The sequence below is a fragment of the Aquarana catesbeiana genome, linkage group LG03 (assembly GCF_042186555.1).
Source record: "Aquarana catesbeiana isolate 2022-GZ linkage group LG03, ASM4218655v1, whole genome shotgun sequence".
Taxonomy (NCBI): Eukaryota; Metazoa; Chordata; class Amphibia; order Anura; family Ranidae; genus Aquarana; species Aquarana catesbeiana.
The window spans coordinates 662,714,835-662,736,372 of NC_133326.1; the positions used below are offsets into that span (position 1 = coordinate 662,714,835).

The 21,538-nt window shown below is 45.5% G+C and overlaps 1 protein-coding gene across 1 annotated transcript in view; it reads left to right on the forward strand.

Moving 5' to 3' along the window:
• The window catches only part of LOC141133429 (complement C3-like), a 731,058-nt gene that overhangs the window by 606,660 nt on the left and 102,860 nt on the right, over positions 1–21,538 (forward strand). Inside the window, exon 29 of the mRNA XM_073622815.1 lies at positions 1,951–2,114. Within this exon, the coding sequence (XP_073478916.1) occupies positions 1,951–2,114 (164 nt within the window). The remainder of the gene's footprint in view (positions 1–1,950; positions 2,115–21,538) is intronic.

The window sequence follows — 21,538 nt, forward strand, 5'->3', positions numbered from 1 at the left end:
CAAGTGTTTTTTTACCACTACTATTCCTTTATACTGACTTTTGAAATTCACAAATGCAGCAATTTAGATTTTGGATGAAAGGTTTAGCACTGGGAACACTTTTTGAAAGATAAAAAGTGCATTTTATATGCAACTATATAGATCAGACCAAAATGAGGGACAAATGAGATGGAAAGAGGAACAGAGGGACATTGTTCCAAATCAGGGACAGTCCCTTGAAAGCAGGGACAGTTGGGAGCTATGGTTAACCCCTTGATTGCCCTCCTGTCACCCAGCCAGTGTCATTAGTACAGTGTCATAAATAAATAAAATGTAAAAAAAAAAAAGAAAGGGCCGTTGCCCCCCCCCCCGTAAATGTGCGCACTGGTCCTGCACACATATGTAAACAGCGATTACGCCACACATGTGAGGTATTGCTGCGAACATCAGAGTGAGAGCAATAATTCTAGTACCAGACCTCCTGCATTACTCTAAACTGGTAATCTGTAAAGGCTTTTAACCACTTCAGCCCCAGAAGAATTTACCCCCTTCCTGACCAGAGCTCTTTTTGCGATTCGGCACTGCATCGCTTTAACTGACAATTGCACAGTCATGCGACGTTGCACCCAAACAAAATTGACGTAATTTTTTTCCCACAAATAGAGCTTTCTTTTGGTGGCATTTGATCACCTCTACGATTTTTATTTTTTGCTCTATATACAAAAGAAGAGCGACAATTTTGAAAAAAAGCAATATTTTTTTACTTTTTGCTATAATAAATATCCCCCAAAAATATATAAAAAAAGAATTTCTTTCTCAGTTTAGGCCGATATGTATTCTTCTACATTTTTTTGATTAAAAAAATCACAATAAGCGTATATTGATTGGTTTGCACAAAAGTTATAGCATCTACAAAATAGGGGATATTTTTATGGCATTTTTTAATAATTTTTTTTTATTAGTAATGGCGGCGATCTGCGTGGACACATCGAACACTTTTGACACTGTTTTGGTACCATTGTCATTTATACAGCGATCAGTGCTATAAAAATGCACTGATTACTGCATAAATGACACTGGCAGGGAAGGGGTTAAATACTAGGGGGCGATCAAGGGGGTAAGTGTGTCCTAGGAAGTGATTCTAACTATGGGGGGATGGGCTACAAGTGACATGACAGTGATCACTGCTCTCAATGACAGGGAGCAGTAGATCCCTGTCATGTTGCCAGGCAGAACAGGGAAATGCCTTTGTTTACATAGGCATCTCCCCAGTCTGCAGCTTCATGACACAATCGTGGGCCCCAGGCAGACATCGAGTCCGTGGGACCCATGGGCATGGTCACAGAGTACGTGGCGGGTGTGTGTGCCCACTAAGCCGCGATTTAAAGGGGATGTACCTGTACGCCCATTTGCACAGCCGTGCCATTGTGCCGACGTACATCGTCGTCTGCTGGTCGGCAAGCGGTGTGGCCCAAAGTGTCGCCCATAGAGATTTTTAATGATGTTTTTGTGCACTAAAATTAATTAAAGTGTATTTTTTCAAAAAACATTTGCATTTCAAAAATCTCTGTCCAAATACAGTGTGACATAAAAATATAAAACACCCAGCATTTTATCCTCTAGGGCCCCTAAAAAAATATATATAATGTTTGGGGGTTCTAAGTAGTTTTATAGCACAAAAATGATGTTTCATGTTCATGTACTTGAGGGATATTAGAATTGGCCTAGACTGGAAGTGGTTAAAGTATACCTGTACTTTTTCCATTCCAGGGTTCTGCAGGGTTATTATGTGCTCTTGGCACTAAGAGGTCCACATTTCATTTTCCCAAAGGACTAAAGAATATACATAATCATAGTAAACAGATCATTTAATTTTTAGATCTGCTCTAGTATTGTACCATGTTATCCATTGCTCTAATTGAAATAAGTTAAAAGGTGAAGACATTTAATGTGTTGGTAATTTGTCTTTAGACATGACCCACTGGGATGAAAAAGGTTCAAGGTTGCTGTCACTGGAAGCCACAGCTTATGGTCTTCTCACCCTCCTACACTTGAAAAAGTCTGGCGGAACTGGTGACATTGCACGTTGGCTCATAGAGCAGAGATACTATGGGGAGGTATATGCATCCACACAGGTGAGTTCAGGAATAAAAGATCATACTATGCAAGCTGGTAATTTTATGGTTCAAATTAGGCATAGAAAAACCTCCCATGAGTCACTGTGGTACAAGCCTAGCCCTACCTGTTACCAATCATCTATACAGAGGGAGAGGGAAGGGGGAAGAGGAGTCCTTACTTAAAGGGTCCTGACGAAGGGGTCCTGCGTGACTCTGAAACGTTGCAACTCTTTGTGTTGTGATCATGCAATAAACTAAACTGTTTGGACGCCACCCTGCGCTGATCCTTGGTGTGCTGGCAAGTATCTACATTGTGTCTTGAACCAGTATCCAGCTGGTTGTTGCTGCAGCACCCAACCTTTAGAGCTTATACCATGAACGTTTGCGATGGGAATATGAAACATTACTTATTTAAAGGGCCCACTCCTAGGGAGAGTAGCAGCAGTGGTGAACTTTCTCCATTGATAGACAATTTGTCTTACCGTGGACTGATGAACAGCAAGGCTTTTGCGCTGATCCTTGGTGTGCTGGCAAGTATCTACATTGTGACTTGAACCAGAATCCAGCTGGTTGTTGCTGCAGCACCCAACCTTTAGAGCTTATACCAGGAACATGTGCGATGGGAATATGAAACATTACTTATTTAAAGGGTGACTCCAGTTTTGTCAAAACACATCAAATAAAAAGTATGTGAACCCTTTTGGAATGGATTTCTGCACAAATTGGTCATAAAATGTGATCTGATCTTCATCTAAGTCAAAACAATAGACAATCACAGTCTGCTTAAACTAATAACACACAAAGAATGAAATGTTACCATGTTTTTGTTGAACACACCATGTAAACATTCACAGTGTCGGTGGAAAAAGTATGTGAACCCTTGGATTTAATAACTGGTTGAACCTACTTTGGCAGCAATAACTTCAACCAAACGTTTCCTGTAGTTGCAGTGAGAGACGTGCACAACGGTCAGGAGTTTCAGTTCAGCAATATTCTTGGGATGTCTGGTGTGAATCGCTTTCTTGAGGTCATGCCACAGCATCTCAATCGGGTTGAGGTCAGGACTCTGACTGGGCCACTCCAGAAGGCGTATTTTCTTCTGTTTAAGCCATTCTGTTGTTAATTTACTTCTATGCTTTGGATCGTTGTCCTGTTGCAATGCCCATCTTCTGTTGAGCTTCAGCTGGTGGACAAATGGCCTTAAGTTCTCCTGCAAAATGTCTTGATAAACTTGGGAATTCATTTTTCCTTCGATGATAGCAATCCGTCCAGGCCCTGACGCAGCAAAGCAGCCCTAAACCATGATGCCCCCACCACCATACTTCACAGTTGGGATGAGGTTTTGCTGTTGGTGTGCTGTGCCTCTTTTTCTCCACACATAGTGTTGTGTGTTTCTTCCAAACAACTCAACTTTGGTTTCATCTGTCCACAGAATATTTTGCCAGTACTGCTGTGGAACATCCAGGTGCTCTTCTGCAAACTGTAAACGTGCAGCAATGTTTTTTTGGACTGAAGTGGCTTCCTCTGTGGTTTCCTCCCATGAAATCCATTCTTTTTTAGTGTTTTACGTATTGTAGATTCGCTAACAGGGATGTTAGCATATGCCAGAGACTTTTGTAAGTCTTTAGCTGACACTCTAGGATTCCTCTTCACCTCATTGAGCAGTCTGCGCTGTGCTCTTGCAGGAATCTTTAAAGGACGCTCACTCCTAGGGAGAGTAGCAGCAGTGGTGAACTTTCTCCATTCATAGACAATTTGTCTTACCGTGGACTGATAACAGCAAGGCTTTTGGAGATACTTTTATAACCCTTTCCAGCTTTATGCAAGTCAACAATTCTTAATCGTAGGTCTTCTGAGAGCTTGTTTGTACGAGGCATCATTCACATCAGCAATGCTTCTTGTGAAAAGAAAACCCAGAACTGGTGTGTTTTTTATATAGGGCAGGGCAGCTGTAACCAACACCTCCAATCTCATCTCATTGATTGCACTCCAGTTGGCTGACACCTCACTCCAATTAGCTCTTGGAGATCTCATTAGTCTAGGGGTTCACATACTTTTTCCACCTGCACTGTGAATGTTTACATGGTGCGTTCAATAAAAACATGGTAACATTTAATTCTTTGTGTGTTATTAGTTTAAGCAGACTGTGATTGTCTATTGTTGTGACTTAGATGAAGATCAGATCACATTTTATGACCAATTTGTGCAGAAATCCATATCATTCCAAAAGGGTTCACATACTTTTTATTGCAACTGTATATATATAAACAGCAAATTCCAGTTAAAAGTGGTAAAATTGGAGCAATCATCAAGGGGGAAACTTGGGACTCTGGGAATGTGGGCGGATTCTGATGACCAGAGACGACCTTCCGCAGAAAGAATACACTAAGGTAAGGGGGATGGGTTACTGATATAATGGGGAAACCTTTATATCAGTGCCCCCTTACATTATTATATTCACTCCCCCCTAACATCAGTGACCCCCCCTCAGACTGGACTGGCGGCACTGTCACTGACCTCCTCTCAGGTGCACCTTGCAGGGCTCAGTCAGTCGGCTCCAGCCTAGTGGCTCTAGTTTTCCTATAGTCTCCTCTCCACAGTCCAAACAAGTCTGACTTCTCCCATGACCCCCATCCCGGCAGTGCACCCACTGTTGACAAGGGATGGGCTTTATGTTCAGCTCAAACATGAATTCGACTTGAACATTGGCTGTTCACCCATTCACCGAATAGAGAACAATTTGTGGTGTTCGCGGCAAATTCGAACGCTGCAGAACACCCTTTAAATGTCTATGAGAGAAATCAAAAGTGCTAATTTTAAAGGTTAATATGCAAGTTATTGTCATAAAAAGTGTTTGGGGACCTGGGTCCTGCCCCAGGGGACATGTATCAATGCAAAAAAAAGATTTAAAAACGGCTGTTTTTTCGGGAGCAGTGATTTTAATAATGCTTAAAGTGAAACAACAAAAGTGTAATATTCCTTTATATTTCATGCCTGGGGGGTGTCTATAGTATGCCTGTAAAGTGGCACATGTTTCTCGTGTTTAGAACAGTCTGATAGCAAAATTACATTTCTAAAGGAAAAAATGTCATTTAAAACTACTCGCGGCTATAATGAATTGTCGGTCCGGCAATACACATAAGTGTTCATTGATAAAAACGGCAAGAGATTCCCCCACAGGGGAACCCCGAACCAAAATTAAAAAAAAAAATTGCGTGGGGGTCCCCCTCATAATGCATACCAGACCCTTCATAGTTACATAGTTACATAGTTACATAGTAGGCAAGGTTGAAAAAAGACACAAGTCCATCAAGTCCAACATATGTGTGATTATGTGTCAGTATTACGTTGTATATCCCTGTATGTTGCGGTCATTCAGGTGCTTATCTAATAGTTTCTTGAAGCTATCGATGCTCCCCGCTGAGACCACCGCCTGTGGAAGGGAATTCCACATCCTTGCCGCTCTCACAGTAAAAATCCCTCTACGTAGTTTAAGGTTAAACCTCTTTTCTTCTAATTTTAATGAGTGGCCACGAGTCTTGTTAAACTCTCTTCTGCGAAAAAGTTTTATTTCTATTGTAGGGTCACCAGTACGGTATTTGTATATTAAAATCATATCCCCTCTCAAGCGTCTCTTCTCCAGAGAGAATAGGTTCAGTGCTTGCAACCTTTCCTCATAACTAAGATCCTCCTGACCCTTTATTAGCTTTGTTGCCCTTCTTTGTACTCGCTCCATTTCCAGTACATCCTTCCTGTGGACTGGTGCCCAGAACTGGACAGCATACTCTAGGTGCGGCCGGACCAGAGGCTTGTAGAGTGGGAGAATTATCATTTTATCTCTGGAGTTGATCCCCTTTCTAATGCATGCCAATATTCTGTTTGCTTTGTTAGCAGCAGCTTGGCATTGCATACCATTGCTAAGCCTATCATCTACTAGGACCCCCAGGTCCTTTTCCATCCTAGATTCCCCCAGAGGTTCTCCCCCCCTAGTGTATAGATAGCATTCATATTTTTGCCACCCAAATGCATTATTTTACATTTTTCTACATTGAACCTCATCTGCCATGTAGTTGCCCACCCCATTAATTTGTTCAGATCTTTTTGCAAGGTTTCCACATCCTGCGGAGAAGTTATTAGCCCTGCTTAGCTTAGTATTGTCTGCAAATACAGAGGTTGAACTGTATCCCATCCTCCAGGTCGTTTATGAACAAATTAAATAGGATTGGTCCCAGCATAGAACCCTGGGGAACCCCACTACCCACCCCTGACCATTCTGAGTACTCCCGATTTATCACCACCCTCTGAACTCGCCCTTGTAGCCAGACTTTAAGGTCTGGTATGGATTTTAAGGGGAACCCCGTGCCAAAATAAAAAAAAAACGGCGTGGGGTCCCCCCAAAAATCCATACCAGACCCTTATCTGAGCACGCAACCTGGCAGGCCACAGGAAAAGAGGGGGGGGACGAGAGAGCGTCCCCCCTCCTGAACCGTACCAGGCCACATGCCCTCAACATTGGGAGGGTGCTTTGGGGTAGCCACCAAAACACCTTGTTCCCATGTTGATGGGGAGAAGGGCCTCATCCCCACAACCCTTGCCTGGTGGTTGTGGGGGTCTGCAGGCGGGGGGCTTATCGGAATCTGGAAGCCCCCTTTAACAAGGGGACCCCCAGATCCCGGCCCCCCCTGTGTGAATTGGTAATCCGGTACAAATGTACCCCTACCATTTCACAAAAAAAAGTGTCAAAAATGTTAAAAAAAGACAATAGATGGTTTTTGACAATTCCTTTATTAATGTCTTCTTCTTTTCCCGCTTCTTCTTCCATCTTTTTCTGGTCTTCCTTCTGTGTTTTTCTTCTTCCTCCATCTTGTTCTTCCCCCGCTTCTTCCTCCTTCTTCTTGTCCTGCATCTTCCTCCGGCTTCTTCTTCTCCGCTTCATCCTCCGATCCGCCTCAATGGGAGTCTCCCACTGTGTGACGTTTCTGTTCAGGTGACAGCTCTTATATAAAGGAGGGTGGGGCCACCTGGTGACCCCGTCCCCCTCTGACGCACGAGGACTTCCCTATGGCTTTCCCCGCGGTGTCAGAGGGGGTGGGGTCATCCATTTACGTAAACGGGTGACCCTGTCCCCTCTGACAACACGGGGAAAGCCATAGGGAAGTCCCCTCCCATTGAGGCGGATCGCAGGACGAAGCGGAGAAGAAGAAGCCGGAGGAAGATGACAGACGAGAAGACCAGAGGAAGAAGCGGATGAAGAAGAGGGGGAAGAACAAGATGGAGGAAGAAGAAGAACACCGAAGGAAGACCAGAAGAAGAAGCAGGGAAAGAAGAAGACTAATTAATAAAGGAATTGTCAAAAACCGTCTATTGTCTTTTTTAACATTTTTGAAACTTTTTTGTGAAATGGTAGGGGTACATTTGTACCCCATTACCAATTCACACAGGGGGGGCCGGGATCTGGGGGTCCCCTTGTTAAAAGGGGCTTCCAGATTCCGATAAGCCCCCTGCCCGCAGACCCCCACAACCACCGGGCAAGGTTTGTGGGGATGAGGCCCTTCTCCCCATCAACATGGGGACAAGGTGCTTTGGGGGACTACCCCAAAGCACCCTCCCAATGTTGAGGGCATGTGGCCTGGTACAGTTCAGGAGGGGGGGCGCTCTCTCGTCCCACCTCTTTTCCTGCAGCCTGCCAGGTTGCGTGCTCGGATAAGGGTATGGATTTTTGGGGGGACCCCACGCCATTTTTTAAAAATTTTGGCGCGGGGTTCCCCTTAATATCCATACCAAGACCTGAAAGGCCTGGTATGGAATTTTTATGGACCCCCATGCATTTTTTTTTAAATTTTGGTTCAGGGTTCCCCTGTGGGGGAATCCCATGCCGTTTTTATCAATGAACTTTTATGTGTATTGCCGGACTGACAATTCATTATAGCCGCAACTATTTTTAAATGACTTTTTTTCCCTTAGAAATGTCATTTTACTGTCAGACTGTTCTAAACAAGGGAAACATGCACCACTTTACAGGCATACTATAGACACCCCACAGGTACAAAATTTAAAGGAATATTACACTGTTATTGTTTCACTTTAAGCATTATTAAAATCACTGCTCCCGAAAAAACTGACGTTTTTTAAAACTTTTTTTTGCATTGATACATGTCCCCTGGGGCAGGACCCAGGTCCCCAAACACTTTTTAAGACAATACCATGCATATAAGCCTTCAAAATTAGCACTTTTGATTCTTCATGTTTGTGTCCCATAGACTTTAACGATGTTTGCGTGTTCAAACAAATTTTTTGCCTGTTCGCATGTTCTGGTGCGAACCGAACGGGGATTGTTCGGCCCTTCCCTACTGTTGACTCCTCTCCAGACTCCCTCAGAGACTGAAGACATGGTATAAGACAAAAGATGGTCAGAGGTTGCAGACATGATGCAAGAGATGGTTAGAGGATGCAGGCATAGTACAGGAGATGGTCAGAAGTTGCAGACATGATACAGGAGATGTAAGAGGCTGTGGGCATGGTACAGGAGATGTCTGAGGCTGTGTGCATGGTAAGGAGATGTCAGAGACTGTGGGCATGGCACAGGAGATGTCAGAGGCTGTGGGCATGGTACAGAAGATGTCAGAGACTGCGGGCATGGTACAGGAGATGTCAGAGGCTGTGGGCATGGTACAGAAGATGTCAAGATGTCAGAGGCTGCAAGCATGGTACAGGAGATTTCAGAGGCTATGGGCATGGTACAGAAGATTGTCAAGACGGCAGAGGCTGCGGGCATGGTACAGGAGATGTCCGAGACTGCGGGAATGGTACAGGAGATGTCAGAGGCTGGGGGCATGGTACAGACAATGTCAAGATGTCAGAGGCTGCGGGTATGGTACAGGAGATGTCATAGACTGCAGGCATGGTTCAGGAGATGGTTTGAGACTGGGGACATGATACTAAAGATGGTAAGATATGTAGACATGATACAGGAGATGGTCAGAGACTGCAGACATGGTACAAGAGATCAATGCAGCCTCACCAGTGCCCATCAAATGCAGTCTCACTGTGCCCATCAATGCATCCTTACTGTGCCCATCAATGCAGTCTCACTGTGCCTGTCAATGCAGCCTCGCTATGCCCATCAATTCAGCCTCTGTGCCCGTCCATGCAGCCTCCCTATGCCCGTCCATGCAGCCTCACTGTACCGTCAATGCAGCCTCACTGTACCCATCAATGCAGCCTCACTGTGCCTGTCATTGCAGCCTCACTGTGCCCATCATTGCAGCCTCATGGTGCCCATTGCGGCAGCCTCTCTGCTCATCAATTCAGCCTCACTGTGCCCATCATTACAGCCTCACTGTACCCATCAATGTAGCCTCACTGTACCCATCATTGCAGCCTCACTGTACCCAACATTGCAGCCTCACTGTACCCATCAATGCAGCCTCACTGCCCATCAATGCAGCCTCACTGTGCCCATCATTGCAGCCTCACTGTGCCCATCAATGCAGCCTCACTGTACCCATCATTGCAGCTTTACCGTGCCCATCATTGCAGCCTTACTGTGCCCATCATTACAGCCTCATCGTGCCCATAATTGCAGCCTCATCATGCCCATCATTGCAGCCTTACTGTGCCCATCATTGCAGCCTGACCGTGCTCATCATTGCAGCCTCACCGTGCCAATCATTGCAGCCTTACCATGCCCATCATTGCAGCCTCACCATGCCCATAATTGCAGCCTCACCGTGCCTATATTTGCAGCCTCACTGTGCCCATCATTGCAGCCTCACTGTGCCCATCATTGCAGCCTCACTGGGCCCATCAAATGCAGCCTCCCTGTGCCCATTAGTACAGGCTCACTGTGCCCATCATTGCAGCCTCACTGTGCCCATCATTGTAGCTTCATGGTGCCAATCAATGCAGCTTATCTGTGCCCATCATTGCAGCCTCACTGTGTCCATCATTGTAGCCTCATGGTGCCAATCAATGCAGCCTCTCTGTGCCCATCATTGCAGCCTCTCTGTGCCCATCATTGCAGCCTCTCTGTGCTCATAAATGCAGCCTCACTGTGCCCACCAATGGAGCCTCTCTGTGCCCACCAGTGAAGCCGCGCTGTGCCCACCAATGCAGCTCTACTGTGCCCACCAGTGCAGCTTCTCTGTGCCCATGAATGCAGCCTCTCTGTGCCCACCAATTGCAGCCTCTGTGTGCCCACCAATTGCAGCCTCTGTGCCCACCAATTGCAGGCTCTGTGCCCGCCAATTGCAGCCCCTGTGTGCCCACTAATTGCTGCCTCTGTGCCCACCAATTGCAGCCTCTGTGCCCACTAATTGCAGTCACTGTGCCCACTAATTACAGCCTCTGTGCCCACCAATTGCAGCCTCTGTGCCCAGTGTGATATATGGACACAAAAAAATGTGAACACACATAAATGCTAGACGTGCAGAATGAAAAAATTTGTTTTGTTTAATTTTGATATGTTCTTTGCATAAATTTGTTAAATACGTCTCATTCGTTTAATTTGTTTTTGGGATTCGTTTTGTTTATTTGTTTTTGAATCGATTCAAAAAGTTTTTGTATGAATTTAGAATAGTTTTCGAATGAATTTAGAATAGTTTTCCAATGAATTTACAATAGTATTCGAATCAATTTCAAATAATTGAATAGTTTTCCAATTTCAAAAAGAATAAAATAGAATATAAAATAAAGGTATAAAATAGAAAAAAAATTCTATTCTATTCCTTTATTTTCTATTCTATTTTATTCTCTTTGGAAATTGGAAAACTATTCCATTTCAAAACATTTTCAAATTTGAAAACTATTCGAATTCGAAAAGTATTCGAAAACGATTTGAATTCAAATTTCGCCCAAATTCAAATTTCGTTATTTCGGATTCATTTAAATTCGGTACTATTCTAATTTGGAAATTTGGATACATCCACGTGTCTGAATAACAAAACTTTGTCCGAATTTGAATTAGTAACGAAACGAACCGCACATGTCTAATACATGCATACTATACATAAACACACTTTGATGCCACTCCTATTAGGTATCCCAATGTAATTTAGAGCTTTAAGAACTATGGGCAAAAACCATAAATAAATATATATCATAGTCTGTCAATAGCATTTATATAGCAGTTTTTGTTTTTCTTCCCCTGTTTAAAATAAGTTCATTACCTGATGATCCAAGTAGTAAATAAATTGATTCTCTAGTGAAATTACTGCAGTGTTGTCGATATATATATATAATATATATATATATATATATATATATATATATATATATATATATATATAAAAATAAATATATAGATATAGATATATCTATATCTATATATATAGATATAGATATATCCATATATATAGATATAGATATATCTATATAGATATAGATATATCTATATATATATATCGACAACACTGCAGTAATTTCACTAGAGAATCAATTGATTTACTACTAGGATCATCAGGTAATGAACTTATTATATATATATATATACAGTATATAAATGTGTATATACAGTGGGGACGGAAAGTATTCAGACCCCCTTAAATTTTTCACTCTTTGTTATATTGCAGCCATTTGCTAAAATCATTTAAGTTAATTTTTTTCCTCATTAATGTACACACAGCACCCCATATTGACAGAAAAATACAGAATTGTTGACATTTTTGCAGATTTATTAAAAAAGAAAAACTGAAATATCACATGGTCCTAAGTATTCAGACTCTTTGCTGTGACACTCATATATTTAACTCAGGTGCTGTCCATTTCTTCTGATCATCCTTGAGATGGTTCTACACCTTCATTTGAGTCCAGCTGTGTTTGATTATACTGATTGGACTTGATTAGGAAAGCCACACACCTGTCTATATAAGACCTTACAGCTCACAGTGCATGTCAGAGCAAATGAGAATCATGAGGTCAAAGGAAGTGCCTAAAGAGTTCAGAGACAGAATTGTGGCAAGGCACAGATCTGGCCAAGGTTACAAAAAAAAATTTGCTGCACTTAAGGTTCCTAAGAGCACAGTGGCCTCCATAATCCTTAAATGGAAGACGTTTGGAATGACCAGAACCCTTCCTAGAGCTGGTCGTCCAGCCAAACTGAGCTATCGGGGGAGAAGAGCCTTGGTGAGAGAGGTAAAGAAGAACCCAAAGATCACTGTGGCTGAGCTCCAGTAATGCAGTCGGGAGATGGGAGAAAGTTGTAGAAAGTCAACCATCACTGTAGCCCTCCGCCAGTCGGGGCTTTCTGGCAGAGTGGCCCGACGGAAGCCTCTCCTCAGTGCAAGACACATAAAAGCCTGCATGAAGTTTGCTTAAAAACACCTGAAGGACTCCAAGACGGTGAAAAATAAGATTCTCTGGTCTGATGAGACCAAGATAGATTTTTTTGGCCATAATTCTAAGCGGTATGTGTTGAGAAAACCAGGCACTGCTCATCACCTGTCCAATACAGTCCCAACAGTGAAGCATGGTGGTGGCAGCATCAAGCTGTGGGGGTGTTTTTAAGCTGCAGAGACAGAATGACTGGTTGCAATCGAGGGAAAGATGAATGCGGCCAAGTACAGGGATATCCTGGATGAAAACCTTCAACTCAGGACCTCAGACTGGGCCGAAGGTTTACCTTCCAACAAGATAATGACCCTAAGCACACAGCTAAAATAACCAAGGAGTGGCTTCACAACAACTCCGTAACTGTTCTTGAATGGCCCTGCCAGAGCCCTGACTTAAACCCAATTGAGCATCTCTGGAGAAACCTAAAAATGGCTGCCCAGCAACGTTTACCATCCAACCTGACAGAACTGGAGAGGAGGAATGGCAGAGGATCCCCAAATCCAGGTGTGAAAAACTTGTTGCATCTTTCCCAAAAAGACTCATGGCTGTATTAGATCAAAAGGGTGCTTCTACTAAATACTGAGCAAAGGGTCTGAATACTTAGGAACCAAAATAAAAAGAAGACAAGGGCGCACCAGCCTTGTGCATTAACTTTTAAAACATTTATTAAATAAAAATGGTAAAAGAAATAACTCACAAGCGATTGGTGGAGGAGGCACAACATAAAATTGCACCGGTAGACAGCCTGCGATTTGGGATGAGCGAAACCTTCCAAGGGTCGTGGAGGAATGCACAGACGTTGCAATCCGCTAACGCATTTCGAGGGGAGAGTCCCCTCTTCCTCAGAGCTATGCAGTGCAACCTCCCTCAGCGAACCTCACTTATAAATGCCTGCATGCCAGTAAGACAGGGATGGAGTGCGGGGCTCCTCCCCCTTTAAAAAATCCCTCCCTCCTAGGTCCTCTAATCAGGCATGCCATATACGCATAAGTGCATATGCAGACACGTGTACATGCCATATATACACGTGCATGCATACACACACACATACATACACATATCAATTGATTAAATCATTAATCAATTGATAGATTGGTTAATAGGAAGTGAACTGTAGCGTACTGTGTATACGGACTGACTGGTGTCTAAAAAATACCATATATAAATCACAGTAGACATTACCAATCATAATGCCAGATATAAATCACAGTAGACATTACCAATCATAATGGGTGAGAGTCACCCACTCAAAACATCACTCATCAAGTCACAGGATGCATACGGTGGATGGAAGTGTGCATGTACTTACACTAGTATTGCGGGGGTCAATGCCTGTAGAGTGCCTCCGCATCCGCTGCACAGCAGACCGGTAGCTGCAGCATGTCTGTGATCAGGAGGAAAGCACGCCGATGTGCTTGCGTTCCAAGCTACAGGGGGAGAAGGCGGGGTTTGCGTGCCATGCTGGAGGAGGGAGGCGGGGTCGACATCTCCCCCTCCGCATAACGCACAGTCCACTGGCCGCGCGAGCAGCGTGAGACAGCCTAGTGACGTGCAGCTAGGGGCGGGACCGACATGTAAAGAGCCCTCCGCCCACCAGAGCCATCCTGGTGTCTAACGAAGCGACCAGCTGCCGCACAGACCATGGACCAGGCACATCTAGACAACACATTGCCACAATACACTGCCAGTGTGTATAGCAATGGGGGGGGGGAGATCCAATAGGCCTATTGGATCTTCACCTTAGGCAGTATGACCCCTAGGGGGTTGAATGCGGATCCTGAGGTTCACAAAATTGTCTGACCATGTAGAGTTTGATGAGTATTCATCTGCTTCCCCCCCTCCCCCACCCCACTGTTTCTGCCTATTCCCGTTCACTTTCCTTGCACGCATTTACACTGTCCTTAACATATAGGACAGTGTCAGTGCACTTCTCAATTCATCTGATGTAGCCAATTTCCTGTTTTGATTACTAGTGGATTATTAATGATTTTATACCAATAATGTTTTACTTGAGACACCATTCATGATATATGTCTAGTGGTGAAGTATAGATATCGTTTTGTTTGTACAGTCATTGTTACAACCATCTTTTGCACATAGCGACTGAAGATGTATTACTCACCGTTTGTATTATTATATAATATGTATGGTATAGTAGTCGCAATAGGTTGTTGCATGCGCACACCTCTCTCAGCGTGATCCTTATTTTAATTTAATTCATTTCATTTTACTATTAGTACTACCATTATTATAGGTGCTGATCTGTAGCTGAATAGTGGCATGCGAGTCTGTGGGCACCCATACGCGCATAGGAGCTATATGTACAGCGTGCTGGTCAAACTGGTGGTCGGAGGATTGATCATTTACTAAATTATTTATCATTATTTTTACTAGCGCTATGATCTTTTTAAAAATATTTCTAGTAGCATTACCCCTGTAATAGCATCATTAACCACATTACCAGAACACACATTACCATTATTAATGATTTCATCATTATTCATTTTATTATACAGTCTACAAATCATCTAGTGGTATTTGTATTTTCATTGCCAGTATCATCATTATCCTATCATTGCTATACACACTGGCAGTGTATTGTGGCAATGTGTTGTCTAGATGTGCCTGGTCCATGGTCTGTGCGGCAGCTGGTCGCTTCGTTAGACACCAGGATGGCTCTGGTGGGCGGAGGGCTCTTTACATGTCGGTCCCGCCCCTAGCTGCACGGCCAGTGGACTGTGCGTCATGCGGAGGGGGAGATGTCGACCCCGCCTCCCTCCTCCAGCGTGGCACGCAAACCCCGCCTTCTCCCCCTGTAGCTTGGAACGCAAGCACATCGGCGTGCATTCCTCCTGATCACAGACATGCTGCAGCTACCGGTCTGCTGTGCAGCGGATGCGGAGGCACTCTACAGACATTGACCCCCGCAATACTAGTGTAAGTACATGCACACTTCCATCCACCGTATGCATCCTGTGACTTGATGAGTGATGTTTTGAGTGGGTGACTCTCACCCATTATGATTGGTAATGTCTACTGTGATTTATATCTGGCATTATGATTGGTAATGTCTACTGTGATTTATATCTGGTATTTTTTAGACACCACATGTTGCCTTTCAGTCCGTATACACAGTACGCTACAGTTCACTTCCTATTAACCAATCTATCAATTAATTACTTGTTTCTATGTGTATGTATGCATGCACGTGTATATATGGTATGTACACGTGTCTGCATATGCACTTATGCGTATATGGCATGCCTGATTAGAGGACCTAGGAGGGAGGGATTTTTTAAAGGGGGAGGGGCCCCGCACTCCATCCCTGTCTTACTGGCATGCAGGCATTTATAAGTGAGGTTCGCTGAGGGAGGTTGCACTGCATAGCTCTGAGGAAGAGGGGACTCTCCCCTCGAAACGCGTTAGTGGATTGCAACATCTGTGCGTTCCTCCACGACCCTTGGAAGGTTTCGCTCATCCCAAATCGCAGGCTCTCTACCGGTGCAATTTTATGTTGTGCCTCCTCCACCAATCGCTTGTGAGTTATTTCTTTTACTATTTTTATTCAATAAATGTTTTAAAAGTTAATGCACAAGGCTGGTGCGCCCTTGTCTTCTTTTTATTTTGGTTTCTACTAGGATCCTCATCCTTGAGGGCAGCAAGGCCTGTGTTTACGTACTATATATGGTGATCCACCTGTGCGCAGGAGTTGCTTTTTTCTGAATACTTAGGACCATGTGATATTTCAGTTTTTCTTTTTTAATAAACCTGCAAAAATGTCAACAATTCTGTGTTTTTCTGTCAATATGGGGTGCTGTGTGTACATTAATGAGGAAAAAAATGAACTTTAATGATTTTAGCAAATGGCTGCAATATAACAGAGAGTGAAAAATTTAAGGGGGTCTGAATACTTTCCGTCCCCACTGTATGTATATACCGTATATATATATATATATATTAGGGATGAGCTTCGTGTTCGAGTCGAACCCATGTTCGACTCGAACATCGGCTGTTCGATCGTTCGCCGAATTGCGAACGTTATGGGCCGTTCGCGCTAAATTCGTGTGGCGCGTCACGGCCCATAATTCACTGCGGCATCGCAGTGCATTGCTGGCTGATGATTGGCCAAGCATGCACTATGACCCGCATGCTTGGCCAATCACAGCGCTGTCAGTAGAGAGAGCTGTAATTGGCCAAAGCCAGGGTGGCTTTGGCCAATTATGGCTCAGGGGATTTAGTACACACCCCACACTATATAAGGCCGCCTGCACGGCGGCCCTGTGTAGTGTGTGTTCCGGTGTGCTGAGAGATAGAGAGAGAGAGAGACAGTGTCATTTGATTTGAGTTAGATAGATTAGGCAGAACAGTCAGTCAGTTAGCTGCACTTACAGTGTATTGTGTATATATATGCATCCCAGGTGTTGCATATATATATATACACTGTATTCAGTTTAGCTAGATCCGTTCCTGTTATCTTCTATCTAGACTATTTACATTTAATGCAGTGCGTCCTGCTCACAGTGTTCAGCTAGATCCGTTCCTGCTATTTACATTTAGTGCAGTGCGTCCTGCTCACAGTGTTCAGCTAGATCCGTTCCTGTTATCTTCTAGACTATTTACATTTAGTGCAGTGCGTCCTGCTCACAGTGTTCAGCTAGATCCGTTCCTGCAATTTACATTTAGTGCAGTGCGTCCTGCTCACAGTGTTCAGCTAGATCCGTTCCTGCTATTTACATTTAGTGCAGTGCGTCCTGCTCACAGTGTTCAGCTAGATCCGTTCCTGCTATTTACATTTAGTGCAGTGCGTCCTGCTCACAGTGTTCAGCTAGATCTGTTCCTGCTATTTACATTTAGTGCAGTGCGTCCTGCTCACAGTGTTCAGCTAGATCCGTTCCTGCTATTTACATTTAGTGCAGTGCGTCCTGCGCACAGTGTTCAGCTAGAGCCGTTCCTGCTATTTACATTTAGTGCAGTGCGTCCTGCTCACAGTGTTCAGCTAGATCCGTTCCTGTTATCTTCTAGACTATTTACATTTAGTGCAGTGCGTCCTGCTCACAGTGTTCAGCTAGATCCGTTCCTGTTATCTTCTAGACTATTTACATTTAGTGCAGTGCGTCCTGCTCACAGTGTTCAGCTAGATCCGTTCCTGCTATTTACATTTAGTGCAGTGCGTCCTGCTCACAGTGTTCAGCTAGATCCGTTCCTGTTAAATTCCTACTGACCGGCAGGCTTGTCTGGTTGCAGTATATAAAGCTACCTGAAGAAAATTACAGGTGTTCTATTTGATCCTATTAGTACCACGGTCAGGCAGCTAGACTATTTACATTTAGTACAGTGCGTCCTGCTCACAGTGTTCAGCTAGATCCGTTCCTGTTATCTTCCTACTGACAGGCAGGCTTGTCTGGTTACAGTATATAAAGCTACCTGAAGAAAATTACAGGTGTTCTATTTGATCCTATTAGTACCACGGTCAGGCAGCTAGACTATTTACATTTAGTACAGTGCGTCCTGCTCACAGTGTACAGCTAGATCCGTTCCTGTTATCTTCCTACTGACAGGCAGGCTTGTCTGGTTACAGTATATAAAGCTACCTGAAGAAAATTACAGGTGTTCTATTTGATCCTATTAGTACCACGGTCAGGCAGCTAGACTATTTACATTTAGTACAGTGCGTCCTGCTCACAGTGTACAGCTAGATCCGTTCCTGTTATCTTCCTACTGACAGGCAGGCTTGTCTGGTTACAGTATATAAAGCTACCTGAAGAAAATTACAGGTGTTCTATTTGATCCTATTAGTACCACGGTCAGGCAGCTAGACTATTTACATTTAGTACAGTGCGTCCTGCTCACAGTGTTCAGCTAGATCCGTTCCTGTTATCTTCCTACTGACAGGCAGGCTTGTCTGGTTACAGTATATAAAGCTACTTGAAGAAAATTACAGGTGTTCTATCCCAGCTTAGTGCAGCTACAGGCCATTAGTATGTCTGGAAGGCCAAGAAGGAGAGGCAGACAGTCACAAGCCAATAAGAGAGGGCAAGCAGGCTCTGTGTCTAGTGCTGGTCGTGGAGACGGTGCATCCTCATCAGCACGTGGCCATGGGACACGCTTGGCCTTTTTTTCGGCAGCTGGCCATGTTGAGCCGCAACATGCGGAAGACTTGGTCGAGTGGATGACCAAGCCGTCCTCATCCTCCTCATCCTCTCTCACCCATGCCCAGGGTGCTTTGTCTGGCAAAGCAGCGGCCTCTTCCCTCAGCTCAATGTCATCAGTGACTCCTTCCCTAGCTCCACCATGTCCTCATGAGGATTCCCTCGAACTGTTTGACCACAGTGTTGGGTACATGCTCCAGGAGGATGCCCAGCGTTTGGAAGGCTCTGATGACGATACTGAGCTCGATGAAGGCAGTAACATGAGCGCGGACAGAGGGGGTGCCCAAGAAGGACAGCAATCTGGCAGTCATGCTCCCCCTGCTGCAGCATACTGCCAGGTTTGCTCCAGTGATGAGGAGGGAGGGGATGATGAGGTCACTGACTCAACGTGGGTGCCTGATAGGAGAGAGGAGGAGGAGGAGGAGGAGGAGGAGGAGGCGGCAGCACATCACCAACGAGGCAGGATGCCCTCCAGGGGCCAGCCTAAGGGCAGCACATTGACTGCATCACACCCCAAAGCTCCACATGTGCAGGGCGCTGCAGTCTCTGCGCGTTATTCAAAAAGTTCTTTGGTGTGGGCCTTTTTTGAGACGAGTGCATCAGATCGCACCGCTGCTATTTGCAACATATGTCTCAAGCGTATCTCGCGTGGCCAAAATATCTCCCGCTTGGGTACCACATGCTTGACCAGACATATGTTGACCTGCCATGCAGTTCGTTGGCAAGCGTATCTAAAAGACCCACACCAAAGAACAAAGAGGATCTCTCCTTGCTCCTCATCAGCTGAGATTTCCAACCCCACTAGACCTTCAGTCCTCTCTGAGACCTGCAGTGAGAGGAATGAAGGTGTAGAATTAGGTGTGTCACAGCCAAGTACTTGTGGGCAATCTGCTTTTGGTACACCGACGTCAGATTGTACCAGGCAAATTTCCCTGCCCCAGCTGCTGCACCGCCGAAAGAAGTTTGCTCCCAGCCATCCACATGCCCAGCGGTTGAATGCTAGCTTGGCAAAATTGCTAGCACTTCAACTGCTGCCTTTTCAGTTGGTAGACTCTGCCCCCTTCCGTGAGTTTGTGGAATGTGCGGTTCCTCAGTGGCAGGTACCCAAACGCCACTTTTTCTCACGGAAGGCGATTCCGGCTCTCTACCGGCATGTGGAAGGCAATGTCCATGCCTCGCTGGACAGGGCGGTCAGCGGTAAGGTGCATATTACCGCTGACTCATGGTCCAGCAGGCATGGACAGGGACGTTACCTAAGTTTCACGGCGCATTGGGTGACTCTGCTGGCAGCTGGGAAGGATGCAGGACAAGGTGCAGTAGTGTTGGAGGTTGTTCCGCCACCACACCTCCAAAATGCTGATTGTGACACACCTCTCTCCTCCACCCCCTCCTCTTCTTCTTCCTCCATGGCCTCTTCCTCGGAACCAGCGGTGCTCCGTAGGCGTTCAAGGGGCTACGCAAGTACGCAGGCCAAAAGATGCCATGCGGTGCTTGAGCTGGTGTGCTTGGGGGACAGGAGCCACACTGGGGCAGAGGTTCTGTCAGCTCTGCAGGGGCAGGTTCAGAGGTGGTTGACGCCACGCCAACTTAAGGCAGGAATGGTGGTTTGCGACAATGGCACCAACCTCCTCTCTGCCCTCCGACAGGGACAAATGACCCATGTGCCCTGTTTGGCTCACGTCCTTAACTTGGTGGTGCAGCGGTTCTTGGGCAGGTACCCGGGCTTACAGGATGTCCTGAGGCAGGCCAGGAAAGTCTGTGTGCATTTCCGCCGGTCATATAATGCCAGTGATCGGCTGACGGACCTCCAAAAGGAGTTTAACCTGCCCAAGAACCGCCTAATCTGTGACATGCCCACCAGGTGGAACTCAACGTTGGCCATGCTGCAGCGGCTGCACACGCAGCAGAGGGCCATCAATGAGTACCTGTGCGACTATGGCACCAGGAGAGGGTCAGGGGAGCTTGGTTTTTTTTCCCCACGCCAGTGGGCCATGATCAGGGATGCATGCACTGTCCTGTCACCATTCGAGGAGGCCACGAGGATGGTGAGCAGTGACAGTGCATGCATCAGTGACACTGTCCCCCTTGTCCACCTGTTGGAGCACACGCTGCGTGGAATAATGGACAGGGCACTTGAGGCAGAACAGAGGCAGGAAGAGGAGGACTTCCTTAGCTCTCAAGGCCCCCTTTATCCAGACAGTGTTCCTGCGTGCCCGCCGATCACACAGGAAGAGGACGAGGAGGAAGAGGAGGAGGAGGAAGATTGTGTCAGTATGGAGGTGGAGCCTGGCACTCAGCATCAGCAGCAGTCTTTAAGGGATCAGTCCCAAGAAACACATGGACTTGTACGTGGCTGGGAGGAGGTGGCTGCGGACCATGTCGTTCTTAGTGACCCAGAGGACTCCGGACCGAATGCCTCAGCAAACCTACGCTGCATGGCCTCCCTGATCCTGCAAAGCCTGCGTAAGGATCCTCGTATTCGTGGTATCAAGGAGAAGGACCAATACTGGCTGGCAACCCTCCTTGATCCACGTTACAAGGGTAAGGTTGCGGACCTTATCTTGCCATCGCAGAGGGAGCAGAGGATGAAACATCTTCGGGAGGCCTTGCAGAAAGGTCTGTGCAACGCGTTCCCAGAGACTGAGAGGTTACAAACTCCTGTTTCTGGACAACGTGTTGCTGAGGCTTCGGTCAGTCAAAGAAGGAGCGGTGGAGAAGGTGGCTGTCTGACCGATGCGTTCAGACAATTTTTTGGTCCGCAGCCCCAAGGTATGATCGGTTCCAGCAACCATCGCCAGCGTCTGTTTTACATGGTGCAGGAATACCTAGGGGCAAGATCAGACTTGGACACCTTTCCCACCGAAAATCCTCTGGGTTACTGGGTCTTGAGGATGGATCACTGGCCAGAGCTTGCACAGTATGCAATTGAGCTACTGGCCTGTCCTGCATCCAGCGTTCTTTCGG